This window comes from Coffea arabica, chromosome 4c (assembly GCF_036785885.1).
Source record: "Coffea arabica cultivar ET-39 chromosome 4c, Coffea Arabica ET-39 HiFi, whole genome shotgun sequence".
In the NCBI taxonomy this organism is placed as follows: domain Eukaryota; kingdom Viridiplantae; phylum Streptophyta; class Magnoliopsida; order Gentianales; family Rubiaceae; genus Coffea; species Coffea arabica.
In genome coordinates, this window is record NC_092316.1 from 8,969,668 (window position 1) to 8,986,161 (window position 16,494).

Below are 16,494 nucleotides of genomic sequence, written 5' to 3' on the forward strand. Positions count from 1 at the left end.
AGGAGGCAGAGAAAATTAGGAATATACCGGACTAGTATCAATAATGATCCCCAAAGGAAAACAATTTCATTGACCGACAATTCACAGTTTCTTTTTTTCTTTTTTTTTAGTGTAAACAGAAAAACTCGAACCCGAGACTCTTGCTTACACTCCCCTCAACGTACCACGCAACCCATCCCTCCCCTCACAGTTTCATTCTCTTTTTCGAGTATAACATTTTATCCTTTCGAGTACAACATTTTTACAAATGATCCGTATTAATAGAGGAATAGGGGATGGAAATAAACCACCTCCAAAAATATTTTAAGAAATTCGGGACTCAAAATAATTCGGAAAAAATTAAATCACTCTTTAAAATATTTTAAGAAATTCTGGACACGAAATATAGGTCATACAAGAGGTTTCGAATCTCTTACCTACGCCCTCTTCTAGCTCAGTTGGCTAATTAGCAGTTTCTTGGTTCGATTGTGAAACGTCTTCTTTCTTTTCATTTCTTTTTCTCTTTGTTTGTTTAGCTTGAACCGGAAAAAAAAAAAAAAAAGAAATTTAGTACATCGATGCATCATTTGAACAGCAAAAAGAGACACAATATACTAATACAGACCAGATCTACCTATATTCCAGGGAAAAGACATCATGATGTGATAGTATTAATACTAGTTTAATAGGTAGATTAAGCAAAAAAAAAAAATCTAAAATTGATCATCATCAAGAATCAGCTAAGTATCAATAATGAATCAAGTTTAAGCTGAAAATCACTACCAGATCAATAGTCAAAACTAGTGAGTAGCCATTCTTCTTGTTTATTATATGTTCTTCTTGATGGAAGGTTTTACACACACCATAAAAAACACACACAAAACAGGAAGAGTGTTCAAAATCAGTTCTTGGTAGCAGATCCCATTAAACACACAGAGTCAAGCCAAGAAGATCTTCTTGGACTTCTTTGTCGCACCAAACAGTTGATACAACCAGCTTCGATGTTGTTCCACAAAAAACCAAAAATAGTTCACTAAAACAAACACAAGGAACAAAAAACTATTAACAATTTCAACTGTTTGTATCGATCCTTGCATGTCCTCGTCTCTCTTTTTCTGCATTAAAAACTCAAAATATTACTGCATCTTCATTAGTTTTTCTCTTTTTTTTTTTTTTTGGGGGCCCGATTTTCAGCGACCGAGTGAAAGAGCAGCCTTAGTATCCAATCTCCATGCAAAGCCATGGCCACCACCCAGCCTCCACACATCACAGGGAAGAGTCAGGGAACTATTCCCCTTTCCGCACGTGACCACCCTCACCCTGCACGTGAACGCCGGCCAGTTCTTTGGTGGCAGCTCAAATCCTTCCTTCATTACCAGCCAGACCACCACCTCCTCCTCCGAAGACTCCGCCTCCTCCTGGCCCACGACCATCGCCCGGTACGCCCTGTTAACCCAAACTACCCTACTCAAGCCCTCCGTTACAAACCCCGGACACGTGTCCCGATCTAGATTCATCACCTTCTCCTGGTCCGTACACCCCAGTCCACCACCGTACACATCATCCAACCCAACCCCAGCCCATGTTTCAGTTACGCATTCCACCCTCACCCACGTCCCTACCACCCTGACCGGCTGGCCCACCATCCCACCCGCCTTCCCATCCCGCTGGGACGACCCTCCACCCTCAAAATTCAACCACATAGGGACTTTTGCTTTCTCAACGCCGCGAGAAGAAGCCCCTCTTGCCGGACGCTCCTGGGACGAAGAGGAAGACCGTTGATTCGTCTCAGGAGTCTCCGGCAACAAAGGTAGAGTGACAACTCCAACCCCAACACCGTCTCCACCGGATACCGATCCCGTGGAGACGGTGCTTCTACCGCCATTCATCGACTCGTTTTCTTCGGGAGAAGGGGATTTTCTCTTCCTTGCGCACCTACACTTCTTTGTCACCCCACCATTACTACAACTAGCAATCTTCTTCTTACCACTATTTCTTACGTACCTTCTTTTTGCTCGGCCGGTTTTCACGTAAGCTCCACTGTTCTCCGCCGTAGAGCTCCCCGAACACGAGCTGTTTGTAGCCGGCTTCGGCGCGATCGGCCGATATCTCAGCATTATACGGTCCATCTTCGACATATCGTACGTATTTCCAGCATATCTAGCTATGCAACACCCTCCTCTTCCATCCATTTACTCACAAAAATTCTCTTTTTTTTTTTTTGGTGTTAAAAAAAAAAAAAAAACGAAAGTTGAAAGTTGAAATCCTTCACAAGGGTGATAGCTGATAAAGGAAGGAGGAGGAGGATTGGATATATAAAGGCAAAGAGCAGGAGAGTCCGACGCGTGTGAGAACTGCTCCAACACGTGTGAGGGGAATGGTACGAACAGAAGAAGAGGTGATTGGTTGGAAGAGGAGACGTGGCGCTGGTACAGATGGGCCCCACATGAAGAGGATGCATAACGGGGTCCCACGTGAAGGTTGCGTGATTGGGCCCCACGGAAGGACCAATCAGAAACAAGGGAGTGTCCTTAAGTACTAGGGGGCTAAAGGAGGGGGCCACGTAATGGGGGGTCTCATCGGTGCCTAGAGGATCGTGTAAGTAGGGATTGTGGAAGTTCCAGAAAAGGGACACGTGGGCGAATCGCAGTTTGGTAGGAAGGCTAAAAGTCGAAAGCCTTGGGGTTTCTTTGATTTGATTGCTCCACGTGGACGGTGGACGAGGACAAGATTTATGGACTCTAAATGGGTATCTTAACTGGATTTTATTCAACTTCTCCAGGACCATTAATTCCGCTAATGTCCACTTTTCTCTTTTTCCTCTCTCTCTCTCTCTCTCTCTCTCTCTCTCTCTCTCTGTTTTTAAGTACCACATTTTACGGTTCCATTGAAAATCAAGAGTAGATTTATCCTATAATTGTTAGATGCCATAACATTAGGAATGTTTACTGTAGCATTTAGATATTTCATTGTTTAGAATAATAGTATAACATTTTTTATAACGAATGTGCGAAAAAAATGATTTGAAAATATAAAAAATAACAAAATATACGTGTAATTAACTTACTGTAACTATTAAAGTAAACCTTTTATATAATTTTTAGATTTATTTAACGAGTGCCCTTTCGAATATTAAATTTTTAAAAATATAAGATTAATTAAAAAAACATATAAATACAAGAAAAAATAACAATTGTTAGTATGTATATATACCTGGTAGATTGAGTAAAACATATGTGTGTTAACGAGTATTCATTGAGCACCCATTAAAAAACTCCTCAATTTTTCAATAACATGGAGAAGAGTTTCCCTTTTTTTGGGTTAATTGCAGTTTACACCCCTCAACAATTCAACTATTGGACTTAACACATTAAACTTTCAATTTCAGCAATCTATTATCTTCAACTTTTAATCTATAGCACTATCAACAAATCAAGCTAAATCTCAGCAAGAAAAGAATGATTGTACTGGTTTACCCTCAATTTCCCACTAAACATCCAAAAAATACCGGTTTCATTTTCATATTAGCAGAGTCAAATAAATCTTTAGGAGTGCCTTCAAATACACAACCAAAAAAAAAAAAAAAAGAAGAAACATAACCCATGTCAAATTTCACCATCAACAACAAGTGGACTACCACCATAACTTCTTCTCACACCACCATAACATTTTCACCAATTTACCACCATACCACCTTATCATATCAAACAATTTAATACCAAAAATTATACTATACAAGGAAAAAAGACCTTATTATCAGACCAAGCAAATTTAACACCCAAGAAAATCATTAGACAAGAAAACAAAAAATAGATAAAAAAAAATTCCATATCCAAATCTTGTCACCGTAAACAGCCACGCCACCACTACCATCACCTCTGAACTTTACCACCATCAAAACCTCTTAAAACTTGTCCGATGAATTAATCCCAAAAAATCAATAGACTAAAAGAATCAATAGCAAAATATCCCACATAGGTGGACCTCTACACACCGTTACCATAACATTTTGACCTCTTGAATCTACTAGTATGACTATCTTTCCCTCCAGAAAAAGTAAAACCTTTGTTCTAACCTTTTTTTTTTAAATTCCAATCCTTAAACAGCATATCTTGATTCTAACTCCTCCAAGATTCACTTTTTTGCTCCAAAATTAAAAAAAAAATTCACACCACCCTCACTCTGCTCCTCGTCTCTAGGATGGGAGGTGCAAAACCCTTCCCTAGGACAAAAAGTCAGAAGCATGAAGGGAATGGAGGGGGGGAAAGGTGGTGGTATTATTCCTTCTTCTATGGGGTTAAGGGCAATTGGACAAAAAGTGGGGAATTGATTTTTTTTTTTTTGTCTCAACGATAACATTTTTATAACATATTCTAACCAATTCTAGGAGGAGAGAGAACCTAATCGACAGGAAACACCATCGGGGAAGTTGGGTTTTGCTACCATTGTTTTACGAGATAATTCTACAATAGGGTTTTGTGGAACTATGGTGGCTAATTCGCAAGGCAGGTTTTTTTTTTTTTTTTAAATCCTTTACTAATTAGCTAATTATTGGTGCCAAATTTGTGTGTCTATTGTATGGATAAAAAGTTATTTTTGGAACAAAAGATGACAATGGCCCTTTAATTGCCAAAGTTTAGTTGATTGTAGTAGATTGCCAAAAATCACAAGTTCAAAGTTGTTGGTTTTAGCTGTAAAGTGCAATTGCTGAATAGTTCAGGGGTGCAAACTGCAATTAACCCTTTTTTTGTGTTCTGTTTTATTTATTTTTTATTTTTTCAGTGCGTGCTCAATAATGCCTCTCGGAGTCATATTAAAAAGGCACTACTATATTCTTTTCTTTATCCCATCCCCCAAGTTCGGTGAAACGACAAATTGGCTTTTCAAATTTTAGCTTCACATATGAGAAGCAAAATCATTAATGCAAACACAACTTTTAGACACTGGAAAAGTCCCATATTTGACGTAATACTTCTATGAAAATATGCTCCTCATATACAGCAAGTAGCCTTTGTGAAAGTTACTCAGCATTTACAACGTATTATTAGGCAGGGTCAGCTTTGAAAATATGCTCCTCATATACAGTAAGTAGCTTGTTTTAATGCTTATACTTGCAAAAAAATAATAATAATAATAAATTAGCTCCCTTGATAATAATTTATCTTTCTTCTTGTGGCAAGTCATAATTAATGAGGAAACTGACGTTCACGGAAGTCGAATCGACAGACAGAAAACTGCCAACCGTAGGAATGGAAGGACAACGAACGAGATAGGAACAAATTTGTGAGAGTTCTTTTCCCCGTTTTACATATACGTGTCGTGCATTCAACTATAATAATATATACACTATTAGTGTACATAAAATTTACTGTTAAAGAAGATTAAGCATCACTACTATTGTTTTTTGATGATGTTTAAACAAAGAGGGAAATTTATTGATTAGGCAGTCATCACTACATTGAATTTGGTGGGAAAAAAATGTGAGAAGATTGGCTGTGATGAAATTCATGATTCCCAAAAAAAAAAAAATGATTTGTATCATTTTGCTGTTTGATAGCCTAGATAATCCATATTACAATGGTGTGGCTAAATCCACCCACACCCTTATAACAAAATTGACCAAAGAGTTCATAGCATTTATGGGGCTGGGTAGAAACTTTTTCAGTAAAAAAAAAAAAAAATTAGCCTTTTTTTTTAATGAAAATAGAAGGTGTTGGATTTAAAATTTACATCATTATGAATTGTTTTAAAATTTATCACATTGTTCATTCACTTAGATGGCATTTATTTTTCCCTCTTCTTTATTAGAGAGAATTTTTTTAGGAAAATTTTAATGACATTCTCATATTCCTAATAGTTTTTTTACCTTTGATCTTTTTATCACTTGAATTGAGGAAGAATACCCCTATCTTTTATTGAATTTACAATCACCCCTTTTTATATAATTGGAAGATAAACAGTAGTAAAGGCATTTTTATTCTTGTACATGAATTTAAAAAAAAATGAAGAAGATTGTCATTTTTTTTTAAAAAAAAAAGAGATGTCATCAACGTTTCTCTAAATACAATATATATATATATATATATATATATATATATATATATATTTCTTCTTTTAATCTTGTTTTCTTGTATCTCACCTCCAAGCCAAACACACTCAGTACAAAAGATTCAAGGAATAGCTAGAATGTCTTTTAGTTTTCTTTAATTTTTGGAGCATGCTTGCAATCTTGCATCATGTAAATCTTTAGGGGCACAAAATTGCCCTTTTGTTCGTTTCTTTTAGGACTGTGACATTTACCTAAGAAGGACCAAATATTGCTGGCTCCAAGGGCGCGTACCATACTACAAATATGAACGAGAATGCATTACATCATTGGTCAAAAGCAACTTACTCCCAATTCTTCCTGCCGAAGTGATTTAAGAATACCACAAAACAAAACACAAATGTCACCGGATTAGCGAAGCAACGACGGGCCTAGATTTTTGTTATTCCTTTTTATACCACAAAAATTCGATGGAGTCGCGGCCACGATTTCGAGCGCTCTTTTTTTTTTTTTTTTTTTTTTGGAACTGCCAAGATTTATGGATCGATGTCAATTTATCTCAGAAAGGCAGCCTTGTCTTGTGCTGAGACATTTAGGCTGGTAAGTTCTCATAACTAAAATTCTCATTCTGTTTTAAATAAAAGGAAAGTTGAGTTTTTGCGTCATGAATAGTCATGCAGGTCCCATGGGATAATAATTATATGCCACTTATATGGCCATGTAGCAAAAAGCAACCTAGTTTACGTAGAATAGCTGATTCATGCCATTCCAACAAATGATCAATGACTCTCTCTCCTTCATCAATCTAAATTCCTATGGGTCATATTATATTGCCACATCACCCCCGGTTGGCTCGACTAGTGTTGGGGAAGTCTCTTCAAGTCCGGGGCATCGAGTGATCGCGGTTCAATCCCTATTATCGTCTTTTATATCTTCTTAGGGGGTGGGGGACAAATGCAGTGGAAATAATCAAATAATCGGGTTTTTAAAATATAATCCGTCGAATCCCGAATACCCACTGTGTCAGCAAAAAAAATTATATATATATATATATATATTGCCACATCTCTATTCACGAAGTCAATTGGAGTTTGTCACGCAAGCAATTTATCGTTAGGAGATATCAATTTTGCCTCTTTGAGTACTTGTTTCGCACGGGAAATATTATTTGTACTCAATTTTTTATTATTATTTACACTCTTACTATTTATTTTATTATTTAGGTTGATAAATGAAAATTATGTGATTACAATGATAATCGAAGTGCGGTTAACTAAAAATAAGAGTGCAGATAATATCTCTCTTCGGAGAGTTCTAAAAGATTTTTCTGGGCTTACAAATTTTTTTTTCAACTCATATTAGGCAATTATCAAGAAGGATGATATTTCTAAGAAAATGAAGAGCCCAACACTTTTATATGTCAAAACAATATTCGTCATCTTGTCCTCAACCGACAGTTGCAAAGGTTGATCCGTACTTGGTTTTTTTCTTCTCTTTGTTAGGTAAAAGTTTGTTAATTCTCCAATTGAAAGACTTAAAATTATTTATATATATATATATATATATATATATATTTTCCTGCAGATTATTTGTACCAAAATATTCACCTGCAGCTCTCCTTCTATTATTGTTAAGACATTTGTGACCCAAAATTTTGCTATTATAATGCTGCGTAGACAAGAAATTGTCAAAAGTAGATTGTTTATACCAAAATATGGACCCCTCCTTTATTATTGTTAAGATATTTGTGACCCAAAATTTTGCTATTATTAGAATGTCCTGCTACGTAGATACACGTCTTGACTTCCTTAATTTAGTTGCAAAGACGTGTCACTCTAATCAACTAAGTGGAGAAATGGCACTATGCATGGCAGTAACTTAGAAGATCCAGCAAAATATACACTATCAAATCAAATATACGGTGATTTAATAGATGTTGGGACAGAAAATGGTACAGGACAGAAGTTCGTTCGTGTCCTTTTTTTTTTTTTTTTTTTTTGGCTATAACGACTCGCTTAATCTCAAACTATTCAAGTGTGACAAATTTCTACTCAAGTCTCAAGGTGCTTGATTAAGTCCATTTCCAGCAATTGATTCTCCTTTGTAGCATCAATATTGGTCTGCTATGATGTATATACTACATAATTTATTTGCCTAGCTAGGATGCAGATGTTCCTTGTCTGAATGCCTGGATAAAGGGATAAAAAAAAAAAAAAAAAAAAAAAGTTCCTACTCTAATAGGGTAACAAATAACTTAATGATGATGTTAAATGAGATAGTAGGTTTAAAGGGTCAAGGATCTTTTTTAATTTCATTGTGATTAACAATTCAAGCGTATAAGGTGATTTGGAGCATTTTAATAAGTTTGGTGCAAAAAATCCATCCAAAGTAAAAAAATTCAGAATCCCAAGTGGGAATTGCAAACGACATTTTGAGTGCAAGTAGAATTAGTACTGTATTTCACTTCACACTTTATCACAATTGGTGATCCCACCAAATCATCAACTGCTAGCTCCCACTATATTATTGTCCACTTTTGTACAATTTTTTTACTTTAAATGTTGTTGCACCTTTAGTTTTGTGACTGCCTTGCCTTAAAATAATAATTACAGGAATTAATTATGACTCCTCCCTTGCTGTAATCACGTTATTGGAGCACAATTAAAATAAGTACCATGTTCTCATTGTCCTTCTTGTGCGGACATGGCATAATAATTAGACTGGTTCGTAATGCATCAGATTCCTGAGGTTGCTGAGGATATCGCCGGAAGGACAATGGTTGGATTGGAGGAAACGAAAGGAAGGAATAGAGAAAGCAAGAAAAGCAAAAGGTGGTCGGCCAAGCCAAAAATGTTGTTTACGTACTAGATACTGAGACCTGGAATGTATATATATATATATATATATATATTTATATGGAAATCACAGTGGCCGGTTTAAGAATTTCTACAGTGAATATATATATATATATATATATATGTATATGGCTTACTGCAGCACATTTACAAGCTAAAAGTTAGTCCATGTCTCTAAGAATTGTAGGTTGATCCTCCTCTCATCTCGACTTACATGACCAACAGCCTACCAATGAACCACTTAGATTTTGCAAATGATCTTTCCTTTTTGTAGCATAGCATGTCATGGTTTTGGCCATAGATAAACTTATTGACAATTAGGTATTAAGAATAAAGTTTTGACAAAGGTTAAGAGCAATCAACTTCTTGTTGAGCTTGCATCCTAACTTTTACTAATATCCAATTTATTTGGATTAGTTGTTTTTGGGAATGTTTTTTGAAAAATTTTACTGTAGTAATGTATATGAAAATTTTTTACTATAAAAATTTTTTGAAATATTTGATATATTATATGGATGAGATGTTTTTTGAGTTATTGTGTATTACTGTAATATTACTGTGTTTGAAAAAATGGTCAATCCAAACAGAGCAAGTCAGTCTTTTTATCTAGACTAGACTCTCACCCGTTGTCACTCACTACCATACGAGATAACGTATGTATTAACAATAGAGGATGTGGAGGTTATGTTAAAATTGACAACAAATGCAGACGCTAAGAGAATAACGTACGTGTAAAAAAAAGGCGACAAACTTTTGCCTTAACTCAACTCAAGAGGTTTTCTTTTTCATGCAATTCAAAGATTAGGTGCAGTCTATCTGATATCAAATCAAATCAAATCAATCATTATATGTATACTAAACTCACAAGTGTGTGACCAGTTAAAAAACTTCAAGTAGTAGTTCATCTGATCAGGTAATGTATGTGCTCTCAAAATGTACAAAATGGAGCCAGGTGAGAGGGTGCCCAAACCTTTGATGCACGCCATATGGTCATCAATTAATCGGCTGTTTGGCACTATGATTGGATTTCAATACCAACTTAAAAAAAGACTCTAATTTATTTCACGTCGCAGCCAAAAGTAGGATCCATATAATTCCTTGTAAGACCAGATGGACGAATGGCCAACTTCCAGGTACAGCATCCATCAGCCATCACCTGTTATATTCTTTTCTTTTCTGAGAAAAGCCCAGAAGCCAAAAACCTACTGCACTAAAGGCCGAGCCAGATAACCCTAGCAAAATTGACCTAAGTTGTTGCGATTCAATCAGGGGGGACTAGTAGTAGGTGAACATGCATCCAATTTTCAGTGAAAATCATGTGATACAGCTTATTTATTCACGTCAATTTTCAATCGTGCTCCAGTGAAAAGGGATGAAAAGACTAAGAAATGACTTGAGAAAAAACCCCAGATGGAAATTTACCAATTATTTCATCATGCTAGCGTTGAATTGGGAATTAATTTCCTTCTAAAGAGTAATCTCGGATATTAAATGCTCGCACTTCCACCTTATTTTTCCTTTCTGCAAAGATTTTAGGTCATGATCCACCGGACGAATTATATGTTTCTATCAGCAGTGCGCAAGCGCAAAATTTCAGCTGAAAGTCTGGGCAGCAAAAGAAATTCATAGCAGGAACCATCAAATTCGGAATCTCTCACTTACGCTCTCTTCTTTTAATCAATCTTTGAAATGTAAGTGAGAGGATTCAAACTCAGAATCTCTCACTTATACTCTCTTTTTCCGAACCGTTCAGCCCATACGTTCTAATTTGTTCCAGATCTTTTTCTATTTGTTTCGCAAGCAACTAGGGCAGCCCAAAATGGATTTGTTTGTTTAGGTACTAATATAATATATAGCCTAAATTTATGCATAATAAGAAAGACCAACATATATATATATATATATGTATATATTTTTTTTTGGCCAGAACACAGCAGTTTCTGATCCTAGTTAAACTTGCCCACGGCACAGCCGCATGCTTCAACATTGTCAAACATTTAGATAGCTTATGTTTCCAACTTTCAGTACCTGTCACATGGCAGGCCGCTTTACCTCAAATAGATAACAAAAGTGTCCTAGTCAAATTAGCATTTTAATACTCCTATGTCAACACCCCGGATCGGGTTAAAGATGTTGTGTAAAGCAGACGTAATTATGGAAAATTGACAGATTTGGAATCATCAATATTCCTGGTTTCTTCTTGAGATCGTTAGGGAGGATTCTTGAAAGCTACTTCAAGGGATTTACCACTTTGGTGTAGTGCTCTTAGGAAAATGTTTGGTCATTTATGGATGCACACTTTCAAATGTTTCACGTTACTTTACTTAACTAGTAGTATGCCTTTAGCAGCACCAACCAAAACCCTGCATCTGTGCAGATAATAGTCTGTGTCAATGCTTGCCTCAGAATCTTCTCACATGGATCTCTAGTCATTCGCCAAGAACTTGTCAATAAAGTATTCTCTGCAGATTAACTGCTGCCCACCTATGTATATTAGCCTAAATTAATGTTATGAAGAAAAATCCAAAGAATTAATGGATGGATTCAACCCCTCAATAATGTTGCTGCATGAACAACCAAAATTTTTTTTTTCAACCCCTCAATAATGTTTCCTATCATTCTTTAACCATATTATTGTTCTGCATGAACAACCAAAATCCTTGTTTTGGTCTAGCATATTCTTTAACAATATTGGAGTAACGGAATAGTTTGATCCCATAATTGGCTACTAAAGACAACATTATTCTTTTTCCCCATTATGAAAAAGCTAAAATCTAACACAAAACCAGTGTGTTTGGACTGTAAGTTATTTGAGATATTTGTATGTAGCACTTTTTGTAATGTGATGTATGTGAGATAAAAAAGATAATTGGGAAGATAAAAAGGTGTATTGGAAATTGTAATGGTGATATAAGCAAATATATTTGGACAAATAACTTACAATCCAAACACATATAAGAATATATACATTTATGAGTGTATATAAGAATATATACACTCATACAAAGAAAAAGAATTTTTGTAGGATTCTGATTGACAAAACATTTATGGTGTCTCCCTATGTCATAGAAGAATATATACGGTTACTATTTTTCTTCCAATTACCTTTTCACCTCATATATATCTTAAATCGTTATAATGTATTTTTTTTTTTTACAAAAACTCCAAAAAATAGCAATCGAAAAGGTAGATTTTACAAAAAAAAAAAAAAAAAAAAAAAATCCTCCGCATGGTAAGATTTTCAATTTGATGTTATCTTGTGCAGACAACTTCCTATGCTAGAAGCCAATTAAATCTAGCTTGCGCAGCCAAGGCTACGGTCTTTGTTTTTCTGTTTTCATTTGGTATTTCTGAGGCCATCTTCCCGAGCTTTCCTAGAGGGAACATCATAAGACCATTGACAATGCACATTAAACCGGTATACGTCGCTTTTATAGGTTGCAGAAGGGCAAGAGGAAAAAAAATACACAAGACTCTAAATTATAATTCTTGAAATGGAAAAAGAATTCTTCAGCAATCATTATTAATCAACTGTCCACGTACTCGTCCATTGTCCCATATTTTTTTGACCTGGGACTAAAGTTTCTTGCTCCTCTGTGTATTAGTCTACATTGGACAACAACGACATGCAAACCTAGCCAATGCCGTGCATGCGCGTAGTCTATCACTAAGTCTCTATACACATCATCTCATATTATATAGTATTAGTATTAGAAAAAAATTTTATGGTCAAATTATACACATACAAATGACGCGAAATAAGTATATAGTTATGTAATGATCGATGAGAAATTTCCATGTAGTTTAGAAAATTAAATCAAGCATCACAAAAGCATAGATGCATGCAAGGTTTTTGGTATACATATTTGATTTTTCAATGGTACGTAGTTCTCAAACCATATTTGCTTTTAGGCAAATCGATCGTAGTTCTTAAAGCATTATATTGTACTCAATCTTTAACCTTCTTAAAATCTTAGGCCTTGTTTGGATTGCATTTTTCTGAATTTTTTTTTTTTATAGAAAAATTACTGTGATGATTTGATGTATGTGAGGTAAGAAGATGATAGGAAAATGTGTTTACGAAAAACGTAACAATTTTTTCACAGAAGATGACTGTCCAAACACAGCCTTGTCATACATCTCAATCTCGTATAATCTTATTATACATCTCAATCTTCTTAAAATTATTAAAACCATCGTTGCATGTGTCCTTGCATAAACATCGTATTTTGAGTGTGATTTATGCATCTTTTATCTAGCAACTCATTGCTTAGTTTAGTGATGTGAAATCCGATAAGGAATTTGACTCATTACTAAATCTATAAGCCACGTACTTTGAAGTTCTCCCGACATTACGCTTGCTATTTCTTACTTACCCAAAAAAATATTGCGCTTACTATGAGTCTTACCATGCTAGGTGGCACAAAATGTCATCCATACAATCATATTCGGCTTTTCTGGTAGACATCATGTGATGGAGACTTCCAAGACCCTTTTTTATACAAGACATGAAACCATATACACTCACGAGAGATTGTTGAAATGGCAGAAGTGTATACCAGATTATTATCCGCTTGGAAGGGAAGTTTTTTGTCTAATTTTTCTCTACAAAAATTTTAACAACTTTATTTGTATAGTGGATTATTTGAGATATTTTTACTGTAACACTTTTTGTAATGTGATGTATGTGAGATAAAAAGATAATTGAGAAGATAAAAAGTTGTATTGAAAATTATAATAATGATGTAAGCAAATATATTTGAAAAAATAATCCACTATCCAAACACACTTATATATTTTTTCAAATACACACCTCAAATACTCGTACACATACAAAAATATTTACCCTTCTTTCTTCTTGTACCTCCCCACACCTCAATCTACCACCACCTCCACCGTCAGCAGCCATCAGCCACTCCTTTTTTTTCCCCTTCTTTCTTCCCCCCTTTCTCTCATCCTCCCTCAACCTCCTCTTTGCTCCCCCTCCTCCTTCCCCCTTCCCCAGAAAAAAGAGGAAAAGAAAGGGACGAAGGAGGAGGAAAGAGGGAGGGAAGAAAGAAAGAAAGAAAAAAAAAAAAAGAGCCTCCGGCACCAGTTGCTGGTGAGAGGAGTGGGGTGGTGGAAGTGGGAATGGAGGAAGACCAAAGAAAAAAGAAAAAGAAAATTTATAGTAAATTATAATAAAATTTTATATAAACACCGAAAAATATACCTCCCAAACGGACCTGTATTATTGTTGGTCTAGAAAATAGGGACAACATGCAAAAGTACAAATTCTTCTCGATTATTGTGGTCTTTGCTTCTTAAATTCAGCTAAGTTGGGCCCAAGTCTCCATAATTTGACAAGAGATAACCACTCAGATTAAGCCACAGTAGACCAAATGTCGAGCCTTGAATGATTAAAAAAAATACAAGTACAAAGAAGGAAGCTTGAAGTGCTTTTCTCGAAGGCCTCCAATAATTTTTCCCTGTTTCCTCAAGTAGGAACCTAGCTAGCTTCGGTTCGGACACGTGGTAACGTGGGTACCGAACGGACTTGGAATTTTTTCACAACGGAAAGCGATCAAGCTTTGACCTCCTAATTGGCTAGATGCCCGAAAATGGTTTAGATTCTGAGTTTTCAATGCCCACGAAACCAGAAGCAGAAATGTAATCAAATCCCTTTCCCCTTCAGGATATAAGCTAGATTTGAGGCCACTTGGGTTTGAGACCTCGTACCCATATAGGAAAAGTTTGAACATTATCTGATTTTTGTGATTGTCTATGTAAAGAGAAGAGTTGAAACATGATCGAAAAGTAATGCCAAACTGCCTCTTGGGATTGGTTCGGATGATTTCGGGCAAGTTTAGTTAGATTTCAAGATCGTGTGTTCGAGTTGCCTCTCTAACGCTTGTGTATTTTTGGAAGATGGGACGCACGGACACAAGAAAATTAATCTGATAAATTAAAATACTCCTTGTGTTGAAAAAAAAAAAAAAGAGAAGAAGTGATGCCAAACCAACCATAAGTTGGAGAACAAGTCCGAGATTAATTAGAACAGTGTTGAACTGAATTTACCGTTTCAGACGATGAACATAAAATGGTACCATAAACTTGCTAAAAAGGCAACGTGAAATACTTAAACTCAATTAGTCACTTGCCTCGATAAAAGCTCTTTTAAACTTGGGTTGAGTAGTAAATAAAAGAGCCAAACGTTTGCAGAATTTCCAACTTCAAAAAAAATTAATAAAAAAAAATTGAATTGATAGTGCTTTAAGTCAAGTCAAGGGCTCAATCATTTGGATGAATAATACCTAGTCTTCTAACTAAAAATACTCCCCCGGTTTCATAAAAATAGGTCTATATATTTTTTACACAGATTAAAAAATTTAGTAAGGGGTATTACTATTAGATCAATCATTTAGAGTAAGAGGCACAGATTACTATGTTTTAGAAAAATGGTAAATTTAGTTATTAAGTGCTGTGTTTAGTAGTGCATTTGCAGATAATTTATGTGCATTAACTATGGATATGTTAATAAAATAACAATCCAACTACTCTTTAGAAAAAAAAAAAAAATAGGCCTATAATTTGTGACAAATACAAAAGGAAAGTAAATATATTTTTGTGGGACGGAGTGGATAATAGTTATCTTTGGGAATCTGATCATTTTTTTTTTCACAAACACGTATAATCATTATATTTAGATGAGTCGGATTGGGGTAAATTGACAAATGCGATCCCTTAATCCGACAAATTCACTCATTCGTAAGTGTATTAGAATGCATGAAAAGTTAACAATGTTTTTAATGGGCCAAAATTGGTATGCAATTAAAATCTTTTGTTAAGTTTGGCGGAGATGCCCAAATTTTGACACAAAGAAAAAAAAAAGACTAAAAGATGACATTTTAATAATGGACAAAAGAGAAGATAATTATTGTCCAATTAAAGTGGACTTAACTTGTAACAAAGCTGAAGACACGAAATCATCTTTGGAATATATCCATCTAATGAGCGTTGTCATCGCTTCGAGAATCGAGCTGCAGCCAGCCCAGCTGATCATCAACAACCACCGAGATATTCGATAGCGTCAATTTCAATTTCGTTCCGTCTTTTCGAAAGGAAGTGTTACTAATTAGTAATTATGGAGGGGAACGTGGCAGTTCTTTTTTCTTTTTTAGGACTTCTCACAAACCAGAATTCCACTGTACTTTTTTATTTAACGTCCGTGCGTCTGCGTGCGCCTTGCCTTGCTTTCTCCGGTCATATCCTCTTTCCATCGATCAGTCTTGTTTGGAGTTACGTGAGCCCTCCTCCATGATTAATGTGTTTTCCCTATAGGCCTTACCCAAAAAAAACAAAAAAAAAAAACGATATTCAAAGAAACTAATATGCTGTCCATACTTATCCGTAGGGGTGTACAAATTGACCTACGTATTTGAAAATTTGCGATACACAAAGTCATATCCAATCCAACCCCGTTAAATCAAATACCTGTCTCGTTAGATCTCTCGGAAAATCAAATATGAGTTTTGTTTTTATACGAAGTTGAATATATTAAGTAGATTTTAGTATTTTTTTTAAATGACTATCGATATCTAACCGTACCCGTATATAAGGGTGGGCGCGGGTCGA

The 16,494-nt window shown here is 35.5% G+C and overlaps 1 protein-coding gene across 1 annotated transcript; it reads right to left on the reverse strand.

Annotated features, from left to right (window-relative positions):
• Window positions 1-770: 770 nt before the first annotated feature.
• LOC140005235 (uncharacterized) lies at window positions 771-2,276 on the reverse strand. The gene has a single exon (XM_072045911.1). The coding sequence runs from the start codon at window positions 2,169-2,171 to the stop codon at window positions 1,170-1,172; it is 1,002 nt and encodes a 333-aa protein (XP_071902012.1). The 5' UTR covers window positions 2,172-2,276; the 3' UTR covers window positions 771-1,169.
• Window positions 2,277-16,494: the final 14,218 nt, after the last annotated feature.

What these genes read in the sequence shown, in the direction of transcription:
- LOC140005235 (XM_072045911.1), bottom strand. Translation starts at nt 2,171, where the DNA reads ATGGATGGAAGAGGAGGGTGTTGCATAGCTAGATATGCTGGAAATACG.